The sequence below is a fragment of the Oncorhynchus masou genome, chromosome 32 (genome assembly GCF_036934945.1).
Source record: "Oncorhynchus masou masou isolate Uvic2021 chromosome 32, UVic_Omas_1.1, whole genome shotgun sequence".
In the NCBI taxonomy this organism is placed as follows: Eukaryota; Metazoa; Chordata; class Actinopteri; order Salmoniformes; family Salmonidae; genus Oncorhynchus; species Oncorhynchus masou.
In genome coordinates, this window is record NC_088243.1 from 29,420,249 (window position 1) to 29,446,789 (window position 26,541).

General features: G+C 42.2%; 2 protein-coding genes and 1 pseudogene across 4 annotated transcripts; 1 reads left to right on the forward strand and 2 right to left on the reverse strand.

The window, feature by feature from the left end:
* Positions 1 to 25: 25 nt before the first annotated feature.
* On the reverse strand, positions 26 to 6,231 carry LOC135527188 (leucine-rich repeat-containing protein 74A-like; annotated as a pseudogene).
* On the forward strand, positions 6,223 to 13,376 carry angel1 (angel homolog 1 (Drosophila)). Its single transcript, XM_064953830.1, has 10 exons — positions 6,223 to 6,326; positions 6,820 to 7,764; positions 7,888 to 8,123; positions 8,236 to 8,305; positions 8,445 to 8,887; positions 9,015 to 9,165; positions 9,322 to 9,432; positions 9,578 to 9,608; positions 11,637 to 11,803; positions 11,922 to 13,376. The coding sequence occupies exons 1-10, from the start codon at positions 6,230 to 6,232 to the stop codon at positions 12,080 to 12,082; spliced, it is 2,412 nt and encodes an 803-aa protein (XP_064809902.1). The 5' UTR covers positions 6,223 to 6,229; the 3' UTR covers positions 12,083 to 13,376.
* Positions 12,230 to 26,129, reverse strand: vash1 (vasohibin 1). Of its 3 annotated transcripts, XR_010453218.1 has the most exons (8): positions 25,057 to 26,129; positions 22,697 to 22,785; positions 21,917 to 21,973; positions 21,155 to 21,229; positions 20,294 to 20,675; positions 18,418 to 18,527; positions 18,020 to 18,163; positions 12,230 to 12,303 (listed from the first exon to the last, which is right to left on the reverse strand). XR_010453218.1 is itself a non-coding variant. In XM_064953831.1 (7 exons), the coding sequence occupies exons 1-7, from the start codon at positions 25,282 to 25,284 to the stop codon at positions 18,091 to 18,093; spliced, it is 1,014 nt and encodes a 337-aa protein (XP_064809903.1). In that variant the 5' UTR covers positions 25,285 to 26,129; the 3' UTR covers positions 16,694 to 18,090. The 3 variants fall into 3 exon arrangements, 2 of the variants coding, with proteins under 2 accessions (XP_064809903.1, XP_064809904.1); XM_064953831.1 differs by lacking the exon at positions 12,230 to 12,303 and having other exon boundaries at positions 16,694 to 18,163; XM_064953832.1 differs by lacking the exon at positions 12,230 to 12,303 and having other exon boundaries at positions 16,694 to 18,163; positions 25,046 to 25,126.
* Between the last annotated feature and the right edge of the window lie 412 nt (positions 26,130 to 26,541).

A 26,541-nucleotide genomic window follows, 5' to 3' on the forward strand; every position in this document is an offset into this window, starting at 1 on the left:
TTGCATAACAGGGTTTAGATTGGGGCTAGCGTGGAGAGTCTTCCGTCAGCTTGGGCTGGGAGTAGGAGCACATGGTGGGGGAGCTGGTGGGCCTGTGGTGGGTCCTGCTCCCGAGCATGGGAAGGTGGATGCGCTCCCTGCTCAGGTTGGTGACAGAGTAGCGGCTGCTGTTGGACATGATGATGTGGTGCCAGGAGTTCAGTAGGGTGGCAGAGAAGTGCTGGGGGCCACTGGTGTCCTCCTTGGTGCCCCCTGGGGACATGACCATGAGCTGCGGGGGGTGTTGGAAGGTCTTCAGGATGCGCTTGCTCTTCTGCTTCTCCTTCTTCTGACGGGACTCCATCTTATGCAGCTGGCATCCTCTGCTTCCTGGTATTGGCCAGACCCCTGAGGAGAGACTCCGAAGAACATATTTAATGTGATGTTTCACTAAAAGGACTTTCTTAGCGTTTGAAAAGGGAAGAACATTGGCACGACACTACAAGCAATAATAAATAGATATGTTTGCCCTACTTCGACACTTTGACCATAAACGTCTGCTCATGATGAGTTTTCTTTAGGGCAAACAGATGTGTGGACAGTTTATGACAAGTTTCTGTTCAGTTCTCAGGTTATTGCTGATGTTTGGTGTTTTCTTTACACACTCATAGCGGTCTTCAAATAATGTTGCTAGTTCACCCCACCCTGACAGTGTGTACTGTATGAGAAAAGCCCACCTGTAATCAACCATCCCTGTCCTTTCACGATCCAGTCTCTGGAACATTTCATGACAGATTGACCAGGTGAATCCAAGTGAAAGCTATGATACCTTATTGATGTCACCTGTTAAATCCATTTCAATCAGTGTAGATGAAGGGGAGGAGACAGGTTAAAGAGGGATTTTTAAACCTTGAGAAAATTGAGACATGTTTTGTGTATGTGTGCCATTCAGAGGGTGAATAGGCAAGACAAAAGATTTAAGTACATTTGAACTGGGTATGGTAGTAGGTGCCAGATGCACCAGTTTAAGTGTGTCAAGAACTGCAACACTGCTGTGTTTTTCACGCTCAATAGTTTCCCATGTGTGCATTAAGAATGGTCCACCACCCAAAGGACATCCAGCCATCTTGACACAACTGTGGGAAGCATTGGAGTCAACATGGGCCAGCATCCCTGTAGAATGCTTTCGACAACTTGTAGAGTCCATGCCCCAATAAATTAAGGCTGTTCTGAGGGCAAAAGGAATGGTGGGTGCAACTCAATATTAGGAAGGTGTTCCTAATGTTTTATACACTCAGTGTATGAGAATAACATTACAGAAACCACTCATACGAGTACATGCAAGTGAGGGTATTCCGGGTTATCTTCGAGCATTGGAAATACATTAGCTCAACAGACCCTGCAAATGTCATAGACTATGGGATGAGCAATTAGTTTGAGAGCTGCACAGCCTTCCTGAAGTCTGTTACAGGCACTTGCATTGTCCCATCTTTTTGGGACAGTCCCAAAGGTGCAGCTTTTGTTGATCCAGATAATCCTTCAAAGAAAAGAGCAGAGATGTTTTTCCTTGACATAATCCTCCCTATTTCACATCTTGCACTGGTTTGAAAAACATTGATTACTAGGTACCAGTGACTCAAATTTGAAGTTTATTTAAAAATGTGTTTAATTACTCTGTATTCAGTTATGATTTACAATCACTTGTAACTACTGCATGTGAATACACATTTGACAAAAATTATATGACCAGTCAGTGTACCTGGGTCAAGGCATTTGGATGTTTTCTTAACGATAAAGCCTCTGACACCTCCATACAGCACCTCTAGACTGGATTCTACTCACAAACACAAAGGACTCAGTTAGAACTTTACCATGGTTTGGAGTGTTAACAGAGGAACCAAAACACTTTTCGTGTACATCAAGTAGAGAACAACAATGCTCACAGATATGTTGAACTCCTCCAGAGCAGTTCTGGGTGTGTTCTTGACCACAGTGACAAGAGCCAGCACCCCTCCACTGTCAGAGAGTTATAAGTCAGCTGCAGGGACACAAAACATCTAAAGTCACCCTAGTTCCACACCACACAGGTCAGTGGATGTGAGCCCTGTCAATCAAGCACCTACTGTCAGCACTCCAAGAGTGTCGTTGGCCTCCAGCCCTTGCACTGCATGCCCACCCCCTCATTGGTGATGCGGTTGTAGTTGAGGTCTAGATATTTCGATACCAGAGTGTTGCTGAATTTCAGTGCCTCTCTTAAAGTCAAGGCCCCTTATTCCCAAAGACATTCCAGGACTGGTCTAGGTGTTTCAGGGTCACATTCACCTTTGTGAAGAGGAGATATCTTCATCACATACTGTTTAACTATTTTTTTTGAAAGGAACAATTACACTTTGAATGTGGGAATTGGGATGAGTATGTTTATCCACTCCTTGTGGCCGGCACAGAAAGCCACAGCTCCTTTCATTTGCAGATATTCCAGCTTAAGTCTAGTACCGCCAGACCTTCATAATTTGCTATAGGATTACAAGGTCAGTGACAGCAGATGCAAAACGCTAAACACTCCCATTGTGAATGATTGTAAAGTGAAATGGTCTCTACCTAACATCTGGCCCAGATGCTCCCCACTTCTCCCACAGAACTGATTGTGGCTCAAGTCCAGCTCCTTTCACTCTGTAGTTGTTCAAAAGGGAGAGATATTGCAAGTAGCTAGCTATAGACTCCAATGACAGTAATATCATCAATATGCCTACATTTTTTAATGTAATTTCTATTCACTAACTGCCAGAACATCTGCAAAACTTTTAGCATCGTCCTCTATGTATCCATTCCCTGTTGTTGAAATTAAAAAAAAAAGATTCACAAATAAAGTAGAGAAATATAATATATTACTTAACAAAAATATAAATGCATCATAAGGGAAAGGGGATACCTAGTCAGTTGTACAACTGAATGCATTCAACTGAAATGGCAAAGGAGAAATGCTCACTAACAAGGCTGTAAACAAATTTGTGCACATCATTTGAGAGAAATAGGCTTTTTGTGAGTATGGATTATTTCTGGGATCGTTTATTTCAGCTCATGAAACATGGGACCAACACTTTACATGTTGTGTTTATATTTTTTTCAGTGTATCTAATGAACAGAGTTTTTTGTTTTCATTTTCAAATCTGTGTGTACTACCTGAAAGTTTGACGGATTCGATGGAAATGTTGTCAAGCAACATTTTTGCTCTGCACTCAGCACCTTCAGACAGTAAGCGATTGTTGGACAAATTCTACTAGACAAACAGTGGGCATTTTAATACATCTCTTAATGTCAAGGACTGCATGGCCTGCACGACTCCAATGCCCCCTTGTGGCAGATTGTGGGACATATAGCACATCATACTTGTCCCACTTCTGAATGAACATGTTTAATAAGAGATGCTAATGCTACCAGATACATTTACATTACCTTCTTACAAAGAACTCATACAAACTTACCAGATGGTGAATGGTGAAATTTGCCTTCAACATCGCCACAGGGTATTTGGCTCCCTCAGCCAGCAGGTAGTTTCCTGCCAGCTCCAGGTTGGTGATGTGCATGGTCCCTGTTCCCCCACAGAGAAGTCTGAGAACAGTAACCCAGCACTGGAGCTAACAACAGAGACATCTGAAGTACAGAATCCATCAGTCAAGGACAACAGATGATAGTCCATGTCCTGTTGATGAGCATTCCTTGAAGTTGATAATGTGTCAATAGACATCCAGCAGACTTATCACCAGGGCAATGACCAGCGCCTCCCCCCAGGGGTCCCACCCCCCGTGGTGGTTGTGGCTCATGGTGGAGGTGCCCAGATTCCAGAGGAAGTAAGAGACAGGAACCACTTGGACCAGGTTGCAGGCCTGCAGGTACATCTCAGCGGTGGTCTTTTTCACCTCTAACGATGATAAGAAGTGGTGTCACTATCAGACAACCATCAGGGTGAGATATGCATAAAACAAATCAACTTACAATACAAACAATAATACATTGTAATAACTACTGTGATCTGATGGGTTTTTTTATCCATAAAATAGCATACTCATCAACCTCCAGGTCTGTATCCCACTCATCATGCAGGTCTAGGTCTTCTGCAAGGGATGGACTGACATTATCTGCTTGGCAGACTCGAGAGATAGGATAGACATCTCCTGTGTTCAACTCTCACCAGATCCAGGTCCACCACATATACATGTTGAAATATTATTTTGCATTTCTGTATGTCTTTCATTGATACAGTACTTCCCACCATATGGTACTCTACATTAACAAAAGTATGTGGACACCTGCTTGTCAAACATCTAATTCCAAAATCCTGGGCTCTAGCAGGGTAGAAATTTGTCGAACTGACTTGTTGGATAGGTGGCATCCTATGCCGGTGCCACGTTGAAAGTCACTGAGCTCTTCAGTTAGGCCATTCTACTGCCAATGTTTGTCTTTGGAGAAGAGGGCCCTAAAAATGGTCAAAGACTCCAGCCACCCAAGTCATAGACTGTTCTTTCTGCTACCACACGGCAAGCGGTACTGGAGCGTCAAGTCTAAACAGCTTCTACCCCAGCATCTAAACTGCTTCTACCCCCAAGCCATAAGACTCCTGAACAGCTAATAAAATGTCTACCCAAACTATTTAAACCCCCCACTCTCTGTTATTATCTATGCATAGCCACTTTAATAACCCTACCGGTACCCCCTGTATATAGCCCCACTATTGTTATTTACTTATTTTTTGTTGGTATTTTCTTAAAACTGCATTATTGGTTAAGAGCTTGTCAGTAAGCATTTCACTGTAAGGTCTACCTGTTGTATTCAGCGCATGTGACAAATAACGTTTGATTTGAGATTGCATGGCTGTGTTCTCGATTTTATTCCACTGTCAGCAACGGGTGTGGTTGCAATAGCCGAATCCACTCATTTGAAGGCATGTCCACATACTTTGGTATATATAGTGTTTATCATGAAAAAATATATATAAAATATTTCTGGGTAGTACACCATTGAGTATCATAGATTTGGGAGGATTTTCACTGTCAATCCATAAAACTTCTGCATTCACAGTTCCAGACCATGTTTTACAAATAGGCCCTTTTCCAGTGCACGACACACTGACGTTACGTGACTCTTGGCTGCAACGCCCGTACGTTGTTATTACTTCTAAACCAAATCACTTTTTGGGGTTGTCATGCGCTTACAATAATGTTTCGATTCTTGCTTGAACAGTCGCTAAGATTATAGTTGGTTGTGATCTTTGCAAAATAACTTTTTAATGCAGCAAGGAAGCTAGAATGCTAACGCTCATTGACATTGGGTGTAGCAAAAGCTAGTCAATGTTTTACTGGTTGAAATGTAAGTGTTTTTGTAAGCATAATGCAGTTGATTTGCGATGATGACACAAATTATATTAAGCAGGTCATTCATACGAGCCTTAAAGTCCAATTATAATCCAAAAGTAGTGTGAACTGCACTAATTAGCTGGCATTCCATAAGAACTCGCATGTTTTGCCACCACCTCGTGCAGCACTGTTTACAAACACATAAAATGAGTCTATATTCCAACGTGCAGCTCTCTTGTTATCACTATAATGAAGTCTGCCACTGAGATTGTTGTAGTGTATGGGTTCACTTTTTTTTAAAGACAATTATACATAATTCATGTGAGCATACCAGTGAGGGGATTCGATTAATCTGGCCCGGATGAAAGTTGATTGCATTCGTTTTGGAACCGGGCTGGCTGCCCTTGGGCATGAGGAACTGGGAAAAAAACTCAGAATAAACATCGGAGTTCTGGAAAGAATTTCCGACATGGAATTCCGAGTTGAATGACCATTCAAAACGTTGTTCCCAGTCGGAACTATTTTCTTTCGCCGAGTACCCAGTTGTCTGACTTGCCTAGTTAAATGTTAAATACAAAACGCATTTAAATCAGAAGTCGGAGATTTCCGAGTTCCTAGTTGTTTTGAATAGGGAAAATGCCCACGCTAAATCATGTCAAGACAAAAGTCACATGTAATTAAGCACATGGAACAGGATTCTTAGTTTTTTCAAAGGTGATTGTTTTTGATAAAACGCGTAATCTGCCTTCCAACTGAAAACCAGTTAGACAACTAAAACATATTTTATGGAAATGGATGTTTTGTTGAGAACATGACCTCGTGGCGCAGATTGTTCGATTTGAGAAGGGCACTCATACCGTTCATATCACGGGCCGTAGCCCGGTGCCCCGCGGCTCGGCATGATCGGGTCCGCCCAATCATTGGAGCGGAGCATGATTGGGAGCCTGATATTTTACGGGCTTTACCCGTTAACACGGCTTATAAACTGCGTCACAGGTAAACCACATACAAACAAAAAACATTTGACACATAGATGTTTGTTTTATTGCCTGTACATTTTCGCCGAACATGATGGCTCGTTTGGGTGCATAAAGTCGAATGGCCGAATAGCTAGCTCTAGCTAACTAACTACACGTCTCGTAGCACATATTTAGTTGGAGTCCAATTTTTAATCGATGATTTAACTAAAGGCTAATCTGGTCTGCTTTAGCTACCGCATGCTATTTGAGTTTGAACATAATCTAAATAGCAAACACATGGCATTGACATTTTAGCGAGGTGCAATGGATTCTAAATGTACTGCGTGACGTCATATGAGTATCACGTGCATATGTTGTGGTGTGTGCAGTGACTGACAGCTTTTTGTTTGATTTTATGAGGAGTAATGATATAATTGCTTAAAATGTTTGTTTTATTATAGATGCATGCAGTAATGATAAACTAGTGTTTGAACACATATGTAAGTTATCGCACCATTTCTTTTATACAGAACCCTTGAAAAAGGGTCCCTCTGTGTCCATTAATGGCAAGAAGGTGTGGGATGGTGAAGTCCCTTCCAAAAGATTTACTAAAACGCAGGCAGGCCTGCTGGATCCGTGGTTTAGTACAAGCAGCGGGCCCCCAAAGGCCAAGAAGGATCCCGGGAAAGTGACTGGGGAATGGATGAAGGAGAACGGCGCACTAGAAAAGGAGAAGAGTAAAGAGGCAGAGATGAAGAAAAGCACTGTGAAAGAGGTGATGGGGTCTGAACCAGAGAAAGACAGGAAAGAGACTGTATTCGTAACTCTGGAGGGTCGGCTGCTTGATGGAGTGAAGGAAGAGAAGCCAGAGGTGAGAGACGGCGTGGAGGAGGACGGGGTCAGAGAGGAAGGTCCAAAGCAGCAGGACCAGGAGCAGACTATCCTCTACTCAGAGAAGCTCATGAGGGATGATGGCGTGCAGGAGGCTCCCTGTTCCCCCACAGAGGAGTCTGAGAACAGTAACCCAGCACTGGGGCTAACAACAGAGACATCTGAAGTACAGAATCCATCAGTCAAGGACAGCAGGACAACAGACGATAAAGCGATTGTCCATGTCCTGTTAGAACAGATAGTGGAAAAGATGAGCATGGGAGAGTCCGTAACCAAGGCACAGGTGCAAAAACCGGAGTGGGAGAGCCAAACTGCAGCAGGACTAGACTTGAGCTCTTTTGTAGACCCACATGCAAGCACTAGTGAAGTGCCTGCTGAGATATGGGATCCTGGGCTGGACCTGGTCTCCCTTCTCTGTGAGGCAGAGGCCCAGACACAGCCATGGGAGAGTTGGGCTCAGCCCCCACCCAAGGGCTGGCATTTCCCCATCGGCCCTGGCTTGAAAGAGGTGTTGTTCTGCCCTTCCACAGCGTTCCCAAGCATGAGCTACTACCCACATTCACTGGAGAGAGAGACCTTCGAAGGTGAGCATTTTGCATGATATCTTACATTAAGTACAGGTTTTTGATTGATTGTTTGTGAACCCACATCACCATCAGAATATCAGTGTTACCGTTTGCTTAGACATCTCTCTGCTTCCCCCTCAGTGGTGTGGAGGGTGTGGGAGGAACTCAGTGAGACCCACACAGCGCCAGAGCCTCTCCAAAGGCCCCCCTCAGAACCCCGGCCCCTGTTTGACTTCACAGTGATGTCTTACAACATCCTGGCCCAGGACCTGCTGGAGGCCAACCAGGAGCTGTACACAAACTGCCCTCTAGGGGTGTTGAGCTGGGACTACCGCTTCCCAAACCTCACACAGGAGTTCAAGAAATGGGAACCAGATGTCAGTCTGACCTTACAATATTAATACAGTAACATCTATTGACACACTGTTGCTGAACAATTGTCATCGGAGTCTCCTTGTGAATTGAGCTGTATGTTATTCCCATGTGTAGATCCTGTGTCTGCAAGAGGTCCAGGAGAACCACTTTACAGAGCAACTCCATCCTGTCCTTCGTGACATGGGTAGGTCCAAGTTCCTCAGCATCTGTTAATGGCACAATCAAGACCATTGCAGAATAATGCAAGTCAGCTACACTTAGTAACAGACATGTAATAGCTGTTTGTATATCAATATTTGTAATTTTGTGGTTCAATCCTCAAGGCTACACCTGTGTTTACAAGCGGCGCACCGGCACCAAGACTGACGGCTGTGTGATTTGTTACCGCGGCGACCGTTTCTCCCAGGTGTCAGAGAGTCTACTGGAGTTCTACAGGCCAGAGTGTGAGCTGCTGGACCGAGACAACGTGGGCATTGTCCTGCTGCTCCAGCCAATTATCACACAGGGGTCAGAAGTCACTGCCAAGGGCCCACCCCTCTGTGTGGCAACCACCCACCTCCTGTTCAACACCAGGAGGGGTGACGTGAAGCTGACCCAGCTTGCAATGCTGCTGGCAGAGATCGACTACATCGTGAGGAACTGCAAGGTGAAGGGAGAGCACTGCAATGTTGTTCTATGTGGAGACTTCAATGCTCTGCCCAACATGCCTCTGTACCAACTGATCACGACAAGACAGCTTTACTATCATGGTCTACCAGCCTGGATGGTGAGCACACTACTCCTATGGAAAATGACTTGTCAATTTTAAGCTACTTAATAATTCAATGGTGAGTTGGTGTTCGGTATGTTACCTTGGCCAATGGGTTCTGTGTTTTGTTTCCTATGTGTGGCAGATTTCAGGTCAAGAGGATCTGTCCTACAACGTCCATCATAGGAGGGTATTTGCTCCGCTTTGGCCAAGCACTGTGGGCATCGATGACAACTGCCAGTACACATCTGTAAATGAGCCAAAGAGTCAAATCACGTCAACCCAGAGTCCGGAACGTATGTGTCAGTCTTTCTGTTTGGACCATGTCAGGGTGGATTGTTGGTCAAGCTCCCATTATGACAATTGGTCGATTCATCTTCTCACTCAGTATCTCCATTTAAGTATTGTGTGATGGTCTGACTTGCCACTCTATATTTGTTCTTCCTGTGTAGGGAACCTGCAGTACAACCATGGCTTCCTGCGGCGGCTGCGTTTCTGTGAGGCTGCCTGTATCCGGCCACAGGACCTGGAGCTCATCCCAGGGGTCACTGACAACATACCTGGTAACACACCCACACACACACACTAAAACTAGACCCCAAAACATTTAATCTCAACTATACCCACAGCAGGTGAGACCCCAGAGCACAGTTGTGTAGAGAACAGTTAATGACTCCTGTATGTTACTCTTTCACTTATTTCCAATAGATCCCGAGGACAAGCATCCTTATACAACAAGGTCAGATTTTATGTCCCTTTTCAAAGGGCCACATTTCATGTTCAATTTAGTTTATATGTCATATACACCTGATGTACACAGTGCAATAAAATGCTGCAGGTTCACCTCTCCACAATGGGAAAGTAATGAAGTGAATAAAACCATACTAAAAGCTCAATTCATTTATTTTTATTTTTTATTTTTTTTATGCAATAGAAGAAGGCACTCAATGAATTGAAGTAGGATATTTACACTTGCTGAGGAATTGTGCAATGGATTGTGTGATCAGACATTGTGCAGTAATATACAGGTGAAGTCGGAAGTTTGCATACACCTAAGCAAACTACATATAAACTTAGTTTTTCACAATTCCTGACATTTAATCCTAGTAAAACTTCCTTGTCTTAGGTCAGTTAGGAACACCACTTTATTTTAAGAATGTGAAATGTCAGAATAGTAGTAGAGAGAATTAGTTATTTCAGCGTTTATTTCTTTCAACACATTCCCAGTGGGTCAGAAGTTTACATACACTCAATTAGTATTTGGAAGCATTGCCTTTAAATTGTTTAACTTGGGTCAAACGTTTTGGGTAGGCTTCCACAAGCTTCCCACAATAAGTCTGTCCTCCTGACAGAGCTGGCGTAACTGAGTCAGGTTTGTAGGCCTCCTTGCTTGCACACGCTTTTTCAGTTCTGCCCACAAATCTTCTATAGGATTGAGGTCAGGGCTTTGTGATGGCCACTCCAATACCTTGACTTTGTTGTCCTTAAGCCATTTTGCCACAACTTTGGAAGTATGCTTGGGGTCATTGTCCATTTGGAAGACCCATTTGCGACCAAGCCTTACCTTCCTGACTGATGTCTTGAGACGTTGCTTCAATTTATCCACGTAATTTTCCTTCCTCATGTAGCCATCTATGTTGTGATGTGCACCAGGCCCTCCTGCAGCAAAGCACCCCCACAACATGATGCTGCCACCCCCGTGCTTCACGGTTGGGATGGTGTTCTTTGGCTTGCAAGCCTCCCCCTTTTTCCTCCAAACATAACGATGGTCATAATGGCCAAACAGTTCTATTTTTGTTTCATCAGACCAGAGGACATTTCTCCAAAAAGTACGATATTTGCCCCATGTGCAGTTGCAACCCGTAGTCTGACTTATTTATGGTGGTTTTGGAGCAGTGGCTTCCTTGCTGAGCGGCGTTTCAGGTTAGGTCGATATAGGAATCATTTTACTGGGGATATAGATCCTTTGTACCTGTTTCCTCCAGGATCTTCACAAGGTCCTTTGCTGTTGTTCTGGGATTGATTTGCACTTTTTTTCTCCAAAGTACGTTCATCTCTAGGAGACAGAACATGTCTCCATTCTGAGCGGTATGACGGCTGTGTGGTCCCATGAGGTTTATACTTTTGTTTGTACAGATGAACGTGGTACCTTCAGGCATTTGGAAATTGCTCCCAATGATGAATCAGACTTGTGGAGGTCTACAATTGTTTTTCTGATGTCTTGGCTGATTTATTTTTGATTTTCCCATGATGTCAAGCAAAGAGGCACTGTGTTTGAAGGTAGGCCTTGAAATACATCCACAGGTACACCTCCAATTGACTCAAATGATGTCAATTAGCCCAGAAGCTTCTAAAGCCATGACATCATTTTCTGGAATTTTCCAAGCTGTTTAAAGGCACAGTCAACTTAGAGGTTGTAAACTTCTGACCCACTGGAATTGTGATACAGTGCATTATATGTGAAATAATCTCTGTAAACAATTGTTGGAAAAATTATTTGTCATGCACAAAGTCGATGTCCTAACCGACTTGCCAAAACTATAGTTTGTTAACAAGAAATTTGTGGAATGGTTGAAAAATTATTTTTAATGACTCCAACCTAAGTGTATGTAAACTTCCGACCTCAACTGTAAATAGGAGTCCAGTAGCAGCAAGCTGTAACGCAACAAAATGGGGGATAACGTCAAGGGTTAGAATACTTCCGGAGGCACTCTGACTGTGCTGAATACATGTTAAATGTAATAACATTGTCCATGTCCTTCCTCAGGTTCAGACAGACTATCTCCCATTACCTGAACCTGCGGTCAGCCTACGGCCACTTCATCCCTGGAACAGACCGTGCTGAGGTGACCACGCTGCACTCCGAGGTTGGAGCTACAGTCGACTACATCTTCTACTCTCCAAGGCGTGGCATTTCTGGTGCTGATCAGAAAGGTAAGGGGCATGTATCCAAAGGAAATGTATATAAATAGCCATTGATATTGTCCTCCAGTCTAGTAAGTGTATAGAGAAAGAAGAATTGAGAGATTGTGTAGCAAAAACGTTGTTTCAGGTGGAGGTCAACGGCAGAGCCAAGGTCTGAAGCTGCTTGGTCGTCTCTCCCTCCTACCAGAGGAGGACCTCCGGTCAATGAACGGTTTACCCAATGAAATGTTCCCCTCGGACCACCTCAGTCTCCTGGCCAAGTTCCAGCTGGACCTGAATCCTGTGTGATTTGGGCTGTCAATGAAGAATCAGGAGGACAAAGGTCAAGCATTTAAACATTTTTGTTCAAACCTTACATGATTTGCCCATGGCACAATTCCATGTTTAAAAGTGAATACTTACTTGGTCCCTGGGGCTCACAGAGAGTTTTGAGTCCCATCAATACTCTGCTTGTTTCCTACCTGAAGAAAAACTACTCAGCCCAATTTCCAGAAGAGATGGGATGTCCTCTGAATGATATTTGTTTACATGTATAGAGAGAAAAAAATTACCAAAAAGGTTAGCTTCAGTTAGTTGGAGTTTATTTGACAAATGCTCTTACTGTTAAGATATGAATACAAGAAGCTTTTAGATTTAGAAGTTTATGGGGATTTTGTTTACTCAGTTTGTTCACAATCTGCTACACTAGTAAATTGTTACATTTGTCTTAAAACATTTACAAACTGTGAAATAATTGAATGTCAATGTTTTCTATTTATTTAGCTGTTTTCCCCCCTATCCTCTGGCTTTGGTCCAGTCAGTATTATTTGTTCAAGTGGTAGAAATCTTAAATAAATCTAACAATAGCTTGGCAGTCTAATTAGGGTGATCTACATCATCTTTGGGTGTTAAAATTGTGACCTGAATGTTGGCAGTGCCACACTGAGATGGAAGCTTTCTCGCTCTACTGAGGCACTCTGTCAAGGAGTAGATGAGTGTGGCTGGCTGAGGCATGAATCAATTATTCATTCAGGTTGCAGGGAGGGAGCATTCATGCATGCTAGGGCACTGTCGGGGCTTCTGTGTGTGTGTGTGTACACTGCAGTCTAGACCAGGGTTTTCCCAACTCAGTCCTACGACTCCCCCTGCGTGCACGTTTTTGTTTTTGCCCTAGCAATACATAGCCGATTCAAATCATCAAATCTTGAGTTGGTTATTTGAATCAGCTGTGTAGTGCTTGGGCAAAACCAAAAGGTACACCGGGCAGGGGGGTTCCCAGGCCTGAGTTTGGGAAAGCCTGGTCTAGAGGAACAGCCAACAGACTCCTGTCAACACTGAGACCTCTAGATATAGCTCACTGGAATGACACATGTCAAGGTCTGACACTTCCTTTAGTCTAACTACAATAAATCAGGTGTTCTCTCAGGTCTTCCAGGGAATTATTTTCTGTATCTCATAATGAATCACTGAAAGAGTTTTTAAACATAAGTTAGCATAAAGGCAGGCAGTGGGTTCAGTGTGTAAGAATTCCAGGATCCACCTTGAAACCTATCCATGAGTTTGACTGTGCTGCACAAAAATAAATTTCCCGTGGCACAAAACACATGCACTGAGGAGAAATGAGTTAGTATGTTTTTCAAAGTAGGCCACTATTCCTTCTGTCTTCATTTCATAAACAGTGGTGGGGGAGGTAGTACCGAGTGTTTGTTACCTCTGGGCTTCTGTTTTGTCTCCCTCTGTGCCTTCATACATTTGAAATCATTCTTGCCATTGAACATTACCAACCCTACCCCCAACTTAACAAACCTATTTCAACTGCAGCTGTAAACACTTGCATTTCACATACCATACCTACATGTACATTCAGCTATAGCATATACTAACAGGAGCCATTTCCTAAGAGAACAGTCCCCAGCTACTCTTGTGCTACTGTATATAAGAGCTATCAAAATCTCCCTGGTCTGAACATGAAACAGTAACAGAGGCTGTTTGTTCAGGAGAGCAACAACCATGGCAGTCCTCCGTGCTCGTATGATGAAATATGTCAGGTTAGCAGGGTTTAGTTAGTTAAGCCTTGTTAGCCGATTGCAGTGCTGTCAGGTAGACTATCCATGCAGCCAGGCTTCCATTAGACTTAATTGATTTGTGCAGCAGAATCCTTGGGCGTCAGTACACTGTAGACACAGCCAGCACAGTACAATTGACTTGTACAACCCATGCTGGTTGCTAGCACTGGCATCTCTCCAAAAAGCATGTGATGAATGGGAAAAGAGGTATGTTAATCACTCAAATGTTACACCATTTGTTTTCAACAAATCTGGTCAAATACCAGTTCCTTGTTTATTTCAGTTTCAAGTGTCACAAAGCCATACGGGTGATTTACGGTTACAATATTTCAGATGACATGTATTAATACAGTGTCATCACCACATCTTTGCACTAAGGAACAAAAACAGACCACATTGCAATGAAAGGAGGAAATATCAAAACCTCTGATTTCATGTCACGGATGTCTTGGAGCCCAAAATGGGCTAGGTCGAATGTCACAGTGTACCAGCGGGCAACAGAGAATATACAGAAAATTCAAATTAGTATAGCTGTATGTTGTTCATTGTCTTACTGTATGGTCCCCCAGTACACATATCCTCAGTATGGGATTTGTATTAAGCTTTCTTTGAAGACAATTAAAGGAGGAAACGTTAGTCACTCTCTTTAGTCCAGGTTACACTGCCCAGTTTGGACTCTTGGTTGGCATGTAGGCTATCAGTTTGTCCTCCATGTCCTTAGCACCCAGTTTATTTATACTGTATCGGTCATTGATTTTTAACTACATTTTGTCCACTGTTGTATTTTGTCGATCTCTAAATATAGCTGAAGCTTGCTAATAAACTTTCAGCCATCTGACCCATGTCAATGAGTTAGATAAATCCTAGCAACAGACACACTGGGAGGAAAGTGAGAGGAGTTGACTTTAAAAATCAATAGAAAGCCTTACAACATGAAAAGGACAATTACAATCTTTTGGCACAAGACAACAACCTCTGTGTTTATGGTATTGAAATTAAAGTGGACTAAAGGAATCCCAACCAGCAAATTTCAATGTGCTCTGTGGCAAGATTTAGAAACGTGGTGCGGATTTCAATTTCTCAAATGCTCGGTGATAATAAAAATTGAGGCTAGTATAAAATTACAGAAACTCTGGCCTAAATGCCATATAAAAATGCAGATGAGAATACTGTAAACAAATCTCTTTGCACCTTGAATACAACTGTTTAATATTTAGAGTAGCTCGACAACCACACTAAGGCTGTGTGTTAAAATAAGAACAAGGTTATTTATACTGAAAAACTAAATATATCAGTCTATGTCAATATAAAAAAAGCAACTGCTGCCTTCAAAATGCCTATTTCATCAATAATAATGACAGCAAAAAAATAAAAAATAATCACCTGCAATGTAATCGTTCACAATTGGACAAAAACATTGTGCATGTGAGGTTGTCTCATGAGTGACCACAAAATTCTAAACTTCTGTTGACCACAGTGACCACTTTCTCTTACTATCCTAAAAGGAATCACACTTCATGCTTTGGAAGGTATATAGACTACTGCACGCTGAATTACCCCATATTCAATCATGTGTAATCAATAGCAGAACATACAAATACGAGAGTAAGGTGTAGATCACTCAGTTTGCTGTCTATTTGGGATAGAGCAGATGGTACAGTATGTTTTGCTAGTGAAATGGAAGATAAACTATTCATCCAGTAACACTTGCCTTCTTTATCACTGTCTATTAAAATGTTCATTAAAAGGCACAAGGTAAGTGGATTGCAAACTATACTACAAAAGTGGTTACTATCCAGCAGAGCTAAAATAAATATTTACACACTTAAAGTACAACATGGAGACAGATTGCAATTCTTAATAACTGACAACATGGATCTCTTCTGTGATATGTCTAATTACTCATTTTTACACCTTACAAGCTAAATGTAACATTGCATATTAACCCATCTTTAAAAACATGAGCCATACCTGTTTAGCCTTTGGTTCAGGCAGCATTTAAGGAATTCCCAATCTTATTGTAGAATGAACTATAAAAGAACGGTGTCACTACCAAGCTTCCGGCTTTATAAAAAGCCTGGTAGCAACCTAGAAATACAGAGCTGCTGAATGGCCCCATGCCACGTTTTTGGAAATAATTTTATAACTAATTTCATACAATTCTACAAATTGTCAGGGAGATTTTTTGTGTGCAGTTTACAGCTAATGTCCTGCAATTCTACACATTTTGCCATAGGGTGGAGAGAAATGTTTGCAGTTTTTAATATGTCAGGGTGACTAACAAAATCAATGGGGGGCCCCCAGTTGGTAATTCGATCAGGATTACTAGAAGCTTAGATAGCTGCCCGCTAGACTAATTTACCAATCTAAAAATATTTAGCCGACATGGGTTCATTTAGTGACTTCCAGTGGCTGACGCAAGAGAAAAACTGCTGATGCACAACCACATCTTGAAATTGCACCATGTGTATTCTACCTCTCAAACGTAAATTGAGATCCCACAGAGTTCAAAATAATAATAAGTAGGCCTGTGGAATTGATCCTACACAAGGGTTTGATATCCCCTGGTGTAAAACGTTGAGCATTGCGAGACCTTAGAATTATAGGCTTTGAACATACAGTACCAGTCACACGTTTGGGCACACCTAATTTCTTTATTTTTGCTATTTTCTACATTGTTAAATAATACTATGAAACTATGAAATAACACATATGGAATCATGTAGTAACCAAAAAAATAGTGTTTATCAAATAAATGTATTTTATGTTTGAGATTCTTCAAAGTAGCCACCCTTTGCCTTGATGACAGCTTTGCACACTCTTGGCATTCTCTCAACCAGCTTCATCAGGAAGTCACCTGGAATGTATTTCAATTAACAGGTGTGCCTTGTTAAAAGTTAAGTTGTGGAAATCCTTTCCTTCTTAATGAGTTGAGCCAATCAGTTGTTGTGACAAGGTATGGGTGATATACAGAAGATAGCCCTAGTCGGTAAAAGACCAAGTCCATATTATGGCAATAACAGCTTATATAAGCAAAGAGAAATGACAGTCTATCATTACTTTAAGACATGAAGGTCAGTCAATACGGAAAATGTCAAAAACCAACCGCTATGATGAAACTGGCTCGCATGAGGACCACCACAGGAAAGGAAGAACCAGAGTCACCTCTGCTGCAGAAGACAAGTTCATTAGAGTTAACTGCACCTCAGATTTCAGCCAAAATAATTGCTTCCCAGAGTTTTAAGTAACAGACATGTCAACTTAAACTGTTCAGAGGAGACTGCGTAAATCAGGCCTTCATGGTCGAATTGTCGCAAAGAAACCACTACTAAAGGACATGAATAAGAAGAAGAGACTTGCTTGGGCCAAGAAACACGAGCAATGGATATTTGACCGGTGGAAATCTGTCCTTTGGTCTGATGATTCCAAATCTGAGATTTTTGGTTCCAATCACCGTGTTGTTGTGAGATGCAGAGTAGGTGAACGGATGATCTCCGCGTGTGTGGTTCCCACCGTGAAGCATGGAGGAGGTGTGATGGTGCTTTGCTAGAGACACTGTCAGTGATTTCTTTAGAATTCAAGGCATGCTTAACTAGCATGGCTACCACAGCATTCTGCAGCGATACGCCATCCCATCTGGTTTCCACTGAGTGGCACTATCATTTGTTTTTCAACAAGACAATGACCAAGGAGAGTGATGGAGTGCTGCATCAGATAACCTGTCCTCCACAATCACCCAACCTCAACCCAGTTGAGATGGTTTTGGTGGAACTGATGGAACTCCTTCAAGACTGTTGGAAGAGCATTCCTCATGAAGCTGGTTGAGAGAATGCCTAGAGTGTGCAAAGCTGTCATCAAGGCAAAGGGTGGCTACTTTGAAGAATATAATATATATTTTTGGGTTACTACATTATTCCATATGTTATTTCATAGTTTTGATGTCTTCACTATTATTCTACAATGTAGAAAATAATAAAAATAAAGAAAACCCCTAGAATGAGTAGGTGTCCAAACTTTTGACTAGTACTGTGCATTTAGTCAATAATCAGTTATTGACATGGCCATGCTCTGTACAGTATACGTCACGTTTGTTGAATGCAAAATATCCTAAATAAATTGCTTACACGGTACAAACCTATTTGGAAAACTGAACACAAAAGCCCCATTCCCCAGAACAAACCTTTTGTCAGACAGAACCCCACCATTCTAAGATCTTGTTTTGCAGGATGATTTTATGATGTGAAATCCTCCTCACACTCGAATCTGATATCCATTCATGTCTGGTGGCGGCTTCGGATCAAGAACTTTCTTCTCTCCAGATGGACTGTAAACCCCCAAAAATATATATGATTTCTCATGACACAGATTAAAACAGAGATTACTGTTCAGAGATTCCTCTTGAACTACACCATCATAGGATTTATAGCCTCTAGTGCTTGTTCAGATCAGTGCAGGGCCATCTCCACTACAGCTAGCATCTTGTTAATTGACTTAACGAGTATTTACTGTGCTGTCAGAGAGACTATAGTGAGACTAAGCAGCTCCTGATATCTGACTACATTGCACAATCAGTATTACCGTCTCTCGATGCGGCTGTTCCTGCGCATGGGGCTGCCTGGGTTACGGAGGGGCGAGCCCATGCTACTCTTCCTGTCTTTGGTGGGTGAAGGGGGCGCAGCCTTTCCAATCTGAAAGACAATCACACAGTTCTGTTTACCTCACAGTAACAACAAGGGGCAACACAAAGGTAGAGGTTCAAACGCTTACAAGTTGAGTTCTGGTCATATCCACCGTGTAGACTAAGGAGAAGTGCAATTCTCCAATTACTAAACGTTTATTTTAAAATTCAGCACACCATTTATGCAGAGTAGGGAGGAGGAAGGACACATGCGTATAGATACACACCGATCATCAGCTTTCAATTACTTAAGAGTAGTGCTAAGGTGAGCAAGCACCTCAATGAGAGGCCCTAATGTGCTAAAGGAGGCACAGTTTTGACGGTAAAATCGCCCCCATCTTTAATGTGATTGTGAGTGCGACCATTGGGTGAGAGCCCTCCCTATAAAGGATCAGCCATTGATTGATTGAGGCAGCCATGCGTGACTCACAATGGAGCAGAGAAATGTCATCACATTAGTTATTATTCACAGGGCCCTGCGTTAAGGCTCCTTTCATTACTGTTTGGGATGATAGCCCATGAGAGGTCATCATTTGAGGATGATAGCTCCTGAATTGGCAGGTCAACCCCATATCATCATGCATGACGGGTCAAAAGGAGGTCAGCAACTCTGTGATTAAGGGCTTTCCATCTGCTCAGGATGGATTCACATTCAACGATCCCCTTGTGCTTCCCTCTCACATAGATTCAGATCTAATGTAGCTCACATGCATCCCAATTTAATTTGACACTAATCTAAATTCAGTGCTGGTACAGTGATAGGCTGCAGACTAATTCAGTCTCAGTTGGATCCAGTGGTGTAATTTACTTAAGTAAAAATACTTTAAAGTACTACTTAAGTAGTTTTTTTAATTTACAGTATATATCTGGACTTTACTATTTGTATTTATTTGACAACTTTTACTTCACTACATTTTTTTATTTTACCTTTATTTAACTAGGCAAGTCAGTTAAGAACAAATTCTTATTTTCAATGACGGCGTAGGAACAGTGGGTTAACTGCCTGTTCAGGGGCAGAACGACAGATTTGTACCCTGTCAGCTCGGGGGTTTGAACTTTCAACCTTCCAGTTACTAGTCCAACGCTCTAACTACTAGGCTACCCTGCATTCCTAAAGAAAATTATGTACTTTTTACTCCATACGTTTTCCCTGACACCCAAAAGTACTCGTTACATTTGTATTAATTTAGCAGGACAGGAAATGTGTCTAATTCACACACTTATCAAGAAAACATCCCTGGTCATCCCTACTGCCTCTGATCTGGTGGACTAAACACATGCTTTGTTTGTAAATTATGTCTGAGTGTTGGAGCGTGCCCCTGGCTATCTGTAAATATTAAAAACAAGAAAATGGTGCCTTCTGGTTTGCATAATATAAGATATTTGAAATGATTTATTACTTATTTTATACTTAAGTATATTTTAGCTGTTACATTGACTTTTGATACTTAAGTATATTTAAAACCAAATACTTTTAGACTTTTACTGTAGTAGTATTTTACTGGGTGACTTACTTTTACTTGAGTCATTTTCTATCACGGTATCTTTACTTTTACTCAAGTATGACAGTTAGGTACTTTTTCCACCACTGGTTGGAGCTAATGCAATCACTAGAATTCTCTAATAAGGAAGCTGACTGGTTTGGTTCATGGACATTTTCCATCTCAGTCCCCAGGATCCTTCCTGGATGTGTGGACATGTCCTGCTTTAGTGCTGTACATCCCATCACACCCCAACACTCTTTAACAGATGATCCCTGTATCCCTGGTCCCGTACCTTCAGCCTCATGTCCCGGGTGTGTCTCTCCAGCTCTCTCCGCAGCTCCTCCTTGGTCAGTTTGTCCACGTCTATTATGGAGTGTTTCCAGTCTATCTGTTCCACACTGTGGGGGTCATGGGACACATACTGACCAATCTTCACCTTCCTCAAGGTGTGCCAGTAGCCCCTGTAGGCCCCCTCAAACTCCTGCACCAGGTCAGCCAGCGTGCGGAACTCCAGGGGTTTGAACATGAGGTCCTCCCGCCGGCTGATGCCCAGTGCTCCGAAGCGGCCACCGCTGTGCATCCCCAGCACGATGTGGCAAAAGTGGTTCCCTGAGAACTGCGTCTTAAAGCTGAGGGGGAAGCGCTCCACACCCGGCATGCTGTTGCTGAGGTAACTGGGACAGGCAAGGTCAAGGAAATGGAAACCCCTATTATAACTTACCTGGTTGTATGCTCACACTGGACTGCTCCTTTACAGGGTAACATAGACAACAACAGTTTTCAAGCCCCAATGATCTGGTTTGTAAACAAGAATACATTAGTCACATACAGTAGTCTCAGACTGTAAGCACACGAGTCTGTTCTAATCACATAATACTTGGATGCCCTGGTTGTGCCCATAAAGCTTTGTCTTATCTAAATCCCTTTTACCACACTGTTTGGGGCATCACTCTGGGTTATTTTTAGTTTCCCATAAACACTCAGAAAACAACATTTCCAGGTCATCATTTATCCTCACCCCATTCCTAAGTCTCCAAAATCTGACAAAAAAATGATGTGCAGGTAAAAACACGGACATAAGAAACTCATTACAATTTCCACGTACTGTCAGCGTGACCCATGGAATACCTAAGCTAATTAAAGGAAAGGATACATTCCAAGGATCACTGCCTCCAGACACTTGATTGGTAGTGACTCCCGGATCATCTCCTTGGCGATGTCCATCAACCTACACAGAATATGAGGGTTAGAATACACCTGAAGGAAAAGCAACAAAATAGTCTACACTAAGGTAATAATTCTAAACATGGATTCTATAAATAGCCTGAAGGACATTTGCACACATTGCAGGACATGTGCATGCATGCAAAGAGAAAATGATTACCTCCTTTAGGCAAAACTATTGATTACTAAAAAGATCTCAAAGCTTAGAAAACTGGCACTTTGAGGAACATTGAAATAAAATCGTCTGGTCACAAACTGAGTGGATGAGCAAGCAAAATGTACATTTTTACATTTTACATTTGGCAGACGCTCTTATCCAGAGCGACTTACAAATTGGTACTAGAAGCTCCTGCCCAGGAAACAGATCCTATTAGGTTATGATTACAGTTCCTGTTCCCTCAGTCCTGGGGTGCAACAAACATACAGCTGATCCAGATATCCAGTTCCTTCAGCTTCTGTCATGATCAGCGCAACTAGGAAGCAATTGGTAAACATCCTCAGCTGCTTCTTCTGTTTGCTGCCTCTGTGGCCTCTCTGCAGCTCCAGGAAAAGCTATTTCGTCAAACCCTGAGATTCTCTCTGGCAGACAACAGTCATGTCATTTACACTGTCTGACATTTACAAACACTTAGGATCATCAAAGAGCTAAGCTAAAACGAAACATTCATTGGATAGAAGAAACTGTGCTTACGCAGTAAGAGGCCTGCTCTTCTTGATTTCAAAAAACTGTGTTCCTGTGTGATTGTACCTGTAGGATATTGTTAAGTACAAACAATGCAGAGGGAGTGAAACAACATGGAACTGTTCAAACACAACTAAACATATTCTCATGGGGAATAAAACCATGTTAAATGATTTCTGATACTCATACTTCCTTGTTTGTGAATTATGGATGAGCTTCTTGAGCTGAGAGGTGCTAATGTTTATGCTTAAAATAGATTATAGCCTAAACATGGCCTACATTCCCGAGATGTTGTGACATGTTTAGGACATACATATTGTCCTAAAAAGACAGAGTCAAACAAGTATGAAGTATATATGAACTATTATACTGGTCAGTCACCACCATAACACTTATTCAGGACATCTGTGTGTGGGCCAGTTTCCAATAGCATGGAATCAGCTTGTGCCTATATCTATGAATGATGTATGAAGCTTAAAGCAATACATAATACAGTGCATGGCTAACACATATTTCAGAAGACCCATCTTGAATTCAAACCCAGAGCAGAGTGTGCTTGCATCATGCTGGGAATTTAGTTTGTTTGCTCAACCTAATGTATATTTTGTTGATATGGATATGTCCTAAACTGTTCAGCCCACCCTGTCAATCATAAAAACTGACAATGACAAACAACTGCACCTTGAGGTCCAATGAAGAGCCATAGCTTTATCTAGGCTACCTGGGCCATCATTGGTTCAGAGCTTGGCAATAGTGACAAGCAGTTCTACCATTCCAGGCAAAGGATACTGCAAATCCCTGATATATTTCTGTATGGCTTCTAGGCGCTGTGGGATACTGGTGGTTGGCTGGTATGTAGGCACACTCAGTGTTGGAATCTATGGGGGAGAGGCAGAGCACAACCAGAGGCATTAATATCACACAATCCCTATATTTACAGAGTTGGAGAACGTCCACTTGTTTAAGCTAACAACCATGTTTTTTAAACTTTTAACCCATGATCATTATCTTAATTGTTCCCTATGGCGAGTCTATGGGTGGCAGGTAGCCTAACGGTTAAGTGTGATGGGGTTTAACTGAAAGGTTTTTGTGACAATCTAGTGACATTTTTATCTGCGTGGTCTGTAATGTATATATTTGACAGCTTTATCCACTTGGTTTTGGTCCGAAAATAATGTAATTTTGTATAATGAAATTCCTAACTGGAATGTGCAGTCGGAGACACACTTAGTATACTTAACGAAAACAAACAACCCATCATTGACAATATTCCGTGGATGTCTTCAAGCATACAGAGCCTTCGGAAAGTATTCGGACCCCTTGACTTTTTCCACATTTTGTTACGTTAGAGGCTTAATCTAAAATGGATTAAATTGTTTGTTTTTTTTCATTGTCAATCTACACACAATACCCCATAATGACAAAGCAAAAGCAGGTTTTTAGAATAAAAAACTGAAATATTACATAAGTATACAGACCCTTTACTTAGTACTTTGTTAAAGCGATTACAGTCTCACATCTTCTTGGGTATGACGCTACAAGCTTGGCACACCTGTACTTGGGGAGTTTCTCCCATTCTTCTTTGCAGATCCTCTCAAGCTCTCTCAGGTTGGATGGGGAGCGTTGCTGCACATCTATTTTCAGGTATCTCCAGAGATGTTCGATCGGGTTCAAGACCAGGCTCTGACTGGGCCAGTCAAGGATATTCAGAGACTTGTCCCAAGGCCATTCCAGCATTGTCCTGGCTGTGTGCTTAGGGTCGTTGACCTTTTGGAAGGTGAACCTTCGCCCAGTCTGAGGTCCTCAGCACTCTGGAGCAGGTTTTCATCAAGGATCTCTTTGTACTTTGCTCCATTCATCTTTCCCTTGATCCTGACTAGTCTCCCAGTCCCTGCCGCTGAAAAACATACCCACAGCATGATGCTGCCACCACCATGCTTCACCGTAGGGATGGTGCCAGATTTCCTCCAGACGTGATGCTAGGCATTCAGGCCAAGGAGTTCAATCTTGAGATTCCTTTAGGTGTCTTTTGGCAAAGTCCAAGCAGGCTGTTGTGTATTTTCCTGAGGAGTGGCTTCTGTCTGGCCACTCTACCATAACGACCTGATTGGTGGCGTGCTGCAGAGATGGTTGTCCTTCTGGAAGTTTCTCCCATCTCCACAGTGGAACTCTGTCAGGGCGACCATCGGGTTCTTGATCACCTCCTTGACACAATCCTGTCTCGGAGCTCGACAGACAATTCCTTTGACCACATGGCTTGGTTTTTACTCTGACATGCACTTTCAACTGTGAGACCTTATATACAGGTCTGTGCCTTTCCAAATCATGTCCAATCAATTGAATTTACCACAGGTGGACTCCAATCAAGTTGTTCATCTCAAGCATCTAAAGGATGATCAATGGAAACAGGATGCACCTGAGCTCAATTTTGTCTCATAGCAAAGGGTCTGAATACTTATGTAAATAAGGTATTTCAGTTTTATTTTTAATATATTTGCTAAAATGTCTAAAAACCTGTTTTTGCTTTGTCATTATGGGATATTGTGTGTCGCTTGATGAGGAAATGTTTTTATTTAATCCATTTTAAAATAATGTTGAAACGTAACAAAATGTGGGAAAATGGAAGGTGTCTAAATACTTTCCAAATGTACTATATAGTCAATTAACTTTGCATTCATATGGTTGATTTACTGAATGTATTATATCCAGGTGAGGAGAAGGCATGGACAGCTCAACTGGATTCTGCATGCCTGTATGTTGCATGACAGAAATATGTAGCGTTTAAATGACCGTTGTACAATTAGACGGGCCGTAACTGAATCACTCAGTTACCATCATTCTGCATAATCAGCTATTCACGCTATTGTCAGTAAGCGTGAATTTGATGAAGTTCATGTCGCATAATATACTAAGCCCATGCTATTGGAAAATATATCCTTCTGAACCGTTTACTGTATGTTTATCTCAATCTTGAATGATGGTTTACTTTAAATAAATGTGACTGGTGTGCATATTACTGAAACAGTGTCTAGGCCTATATTTCGGGGGGGGGGGGGCTATTGACAAAGTCTGCATACGAGTGCAGCCTGTAGAGTTCTCAACAGTCAGGCAGGGTGTCTAGCTAGGTCAGGACTTCACCTTCATCCTACCTTGGGCAGATCACTGGCTCCCCGGATGCGTTTCCCTATGGCCTCACCATTAGGGTGAATCCGGGCCACATGCCTCCACATCTGCTCCCAAGTCTCCTCATCCACCGGTAGGCCTCCCCTGTTCACAAAGAAGGGCACACCTCCATCCCGCAAGTCCTCTTCACCTTCATCCTCCTGCTCCTCATCTCTCTCCTCCACCCCCACACACCCCACTGTGGTCCTCAGCATCCCGCCAAACAACGGACCCCAGTCCTGGAACCTGGCTGGCACAAATGGCTTACAGCCTCGCCCTTTAACTGTCAATCTGATTGCAGTTTCTCAGCAAGTAACACTCCCACAGCAGGCGAGAAACATGAGCAATTCATGACCCGCTGGATAGGTAGGACTTTGCAAAACTGTAGGCTGTAGCCTATTAGCCTGCAAATTCAAATACTGTGCCTCTCATGAACAAAATGGCACACTGACTTGAAAATATGTTCCATATGTTGTTACAATTGTCCACTTAAATTGTCAGATGAGTTCATTAAAAAAAAAACATTAACAAATGCTTCCAAAATCAGAGATTAAAGGGAATTTTTGCTACCTCAATAGTCATAATCACTATCTGATCAACATGGTTATTGGCACTTTATAAAAATCATAATGTTCTATAAGATGCAAATTAAGTCAAGTATATCACTGAAAAACATGAAACTACACAAAAATTATCAAAACTAGAAAAGGCGTGAATTGGCAGCCAACATTAAACACACTATACTAGGCCTACAACATTGATGATAAATTCAGCACCATGGAAATAATGAATACACACAATCATAACGGGGAAAAAATAGCAGTCTTCCAACAGGGTAGGCCACAACAAACTACCTTATTACAAATCACTAATACCCGGCACCGTTATCCCAGAGCGGGGATTCCGTCTACATCCAAAACGCCGGGAAAGATTCGATTGGACATTTCTTCGACACTCTGCTTAGCCGGTGGCGCATTTCAGTCTAGTCCATTTGACATCATATTCTTCTTGTCAGTCCAAGTCATTGTCCAGTTTGAACGCCCATGGCTTCACAGTAGCGAGTGCTGATCTCATGCCTGCTACAATATTGCGCCGCTCAGACACTCCCAGAACCTAGCAGCTGCGCATGCTCTATCTGACAGATTACATCTTCCACGACATGCACATTTCGTCTACTGTGGGTGGCGTCAGCCAAACAAAATTACTCCTCTATTACAGACAAATGATGAGCGGAAAATGCATTAGTCTATTGATAAATATACTGTGAACTGAAATGGCGTGCAGGTACTTGATATAATGCCAGCACAGTGGGCAGCTATTATATTAACATTTAACAGCAAATATATTGTATTGGTATCATTCTTGGATACTTTACATGCAGCAAAGCTCAAGGGTTTACTGTATAATAAATGCATTCTCCAAGTTATCAAAGCTCTAGGAGTACTATAATAGAAAAACTGGAGACATTTTAC

Excerpts from the sequence above, each read along its gene's own strand:
- angel1 (XM_064953830.1), top strand. The coding sequence starts at position 6,230 with ATGATCGGGTCCGCCCAATCATTGGAGCGGAGCATGATTGGGAGCCTG. Across the intron at positions 9,166-9,321 it reads GTCAACCCAGAGTCCGGAAC|GGAACCTGCAGTACAACCAT; the intron begins GTATGTGTCAGT and ends CTTCCTGTGTAG. Across the intron at positions 9,433-9,577 it reads GGTCACTGACAACATACCTG|ATCCCGAGGACAAGCATCCT; the intron begins GTAACACACCCA and ends TATTTCCAATAG.
- vash1 (XM_064953831.1), bottom strand. The coding sequence starts at position 25,284 with ATGCTGAGGACCACAGTGGGGTGTGTGGGGGTGGAGGAGAGAGATGAG. Across the intron at positions 22,786-25,056 it reads GAGCCAGTGATCTGCCCAAG|ATTCCAACACTGAGTGTGCC; the intron begins GTAGGATGAAGG and ends TCTCCCCCATAG. Across the intron at positions 20,676-21,154 it reads GAGGCAGTGATCCTTGGAAT|TTACCTCAGCAACAGCATGC; the intron begins GTATCCTTTCCT and ends TGCCTGTCCCAG.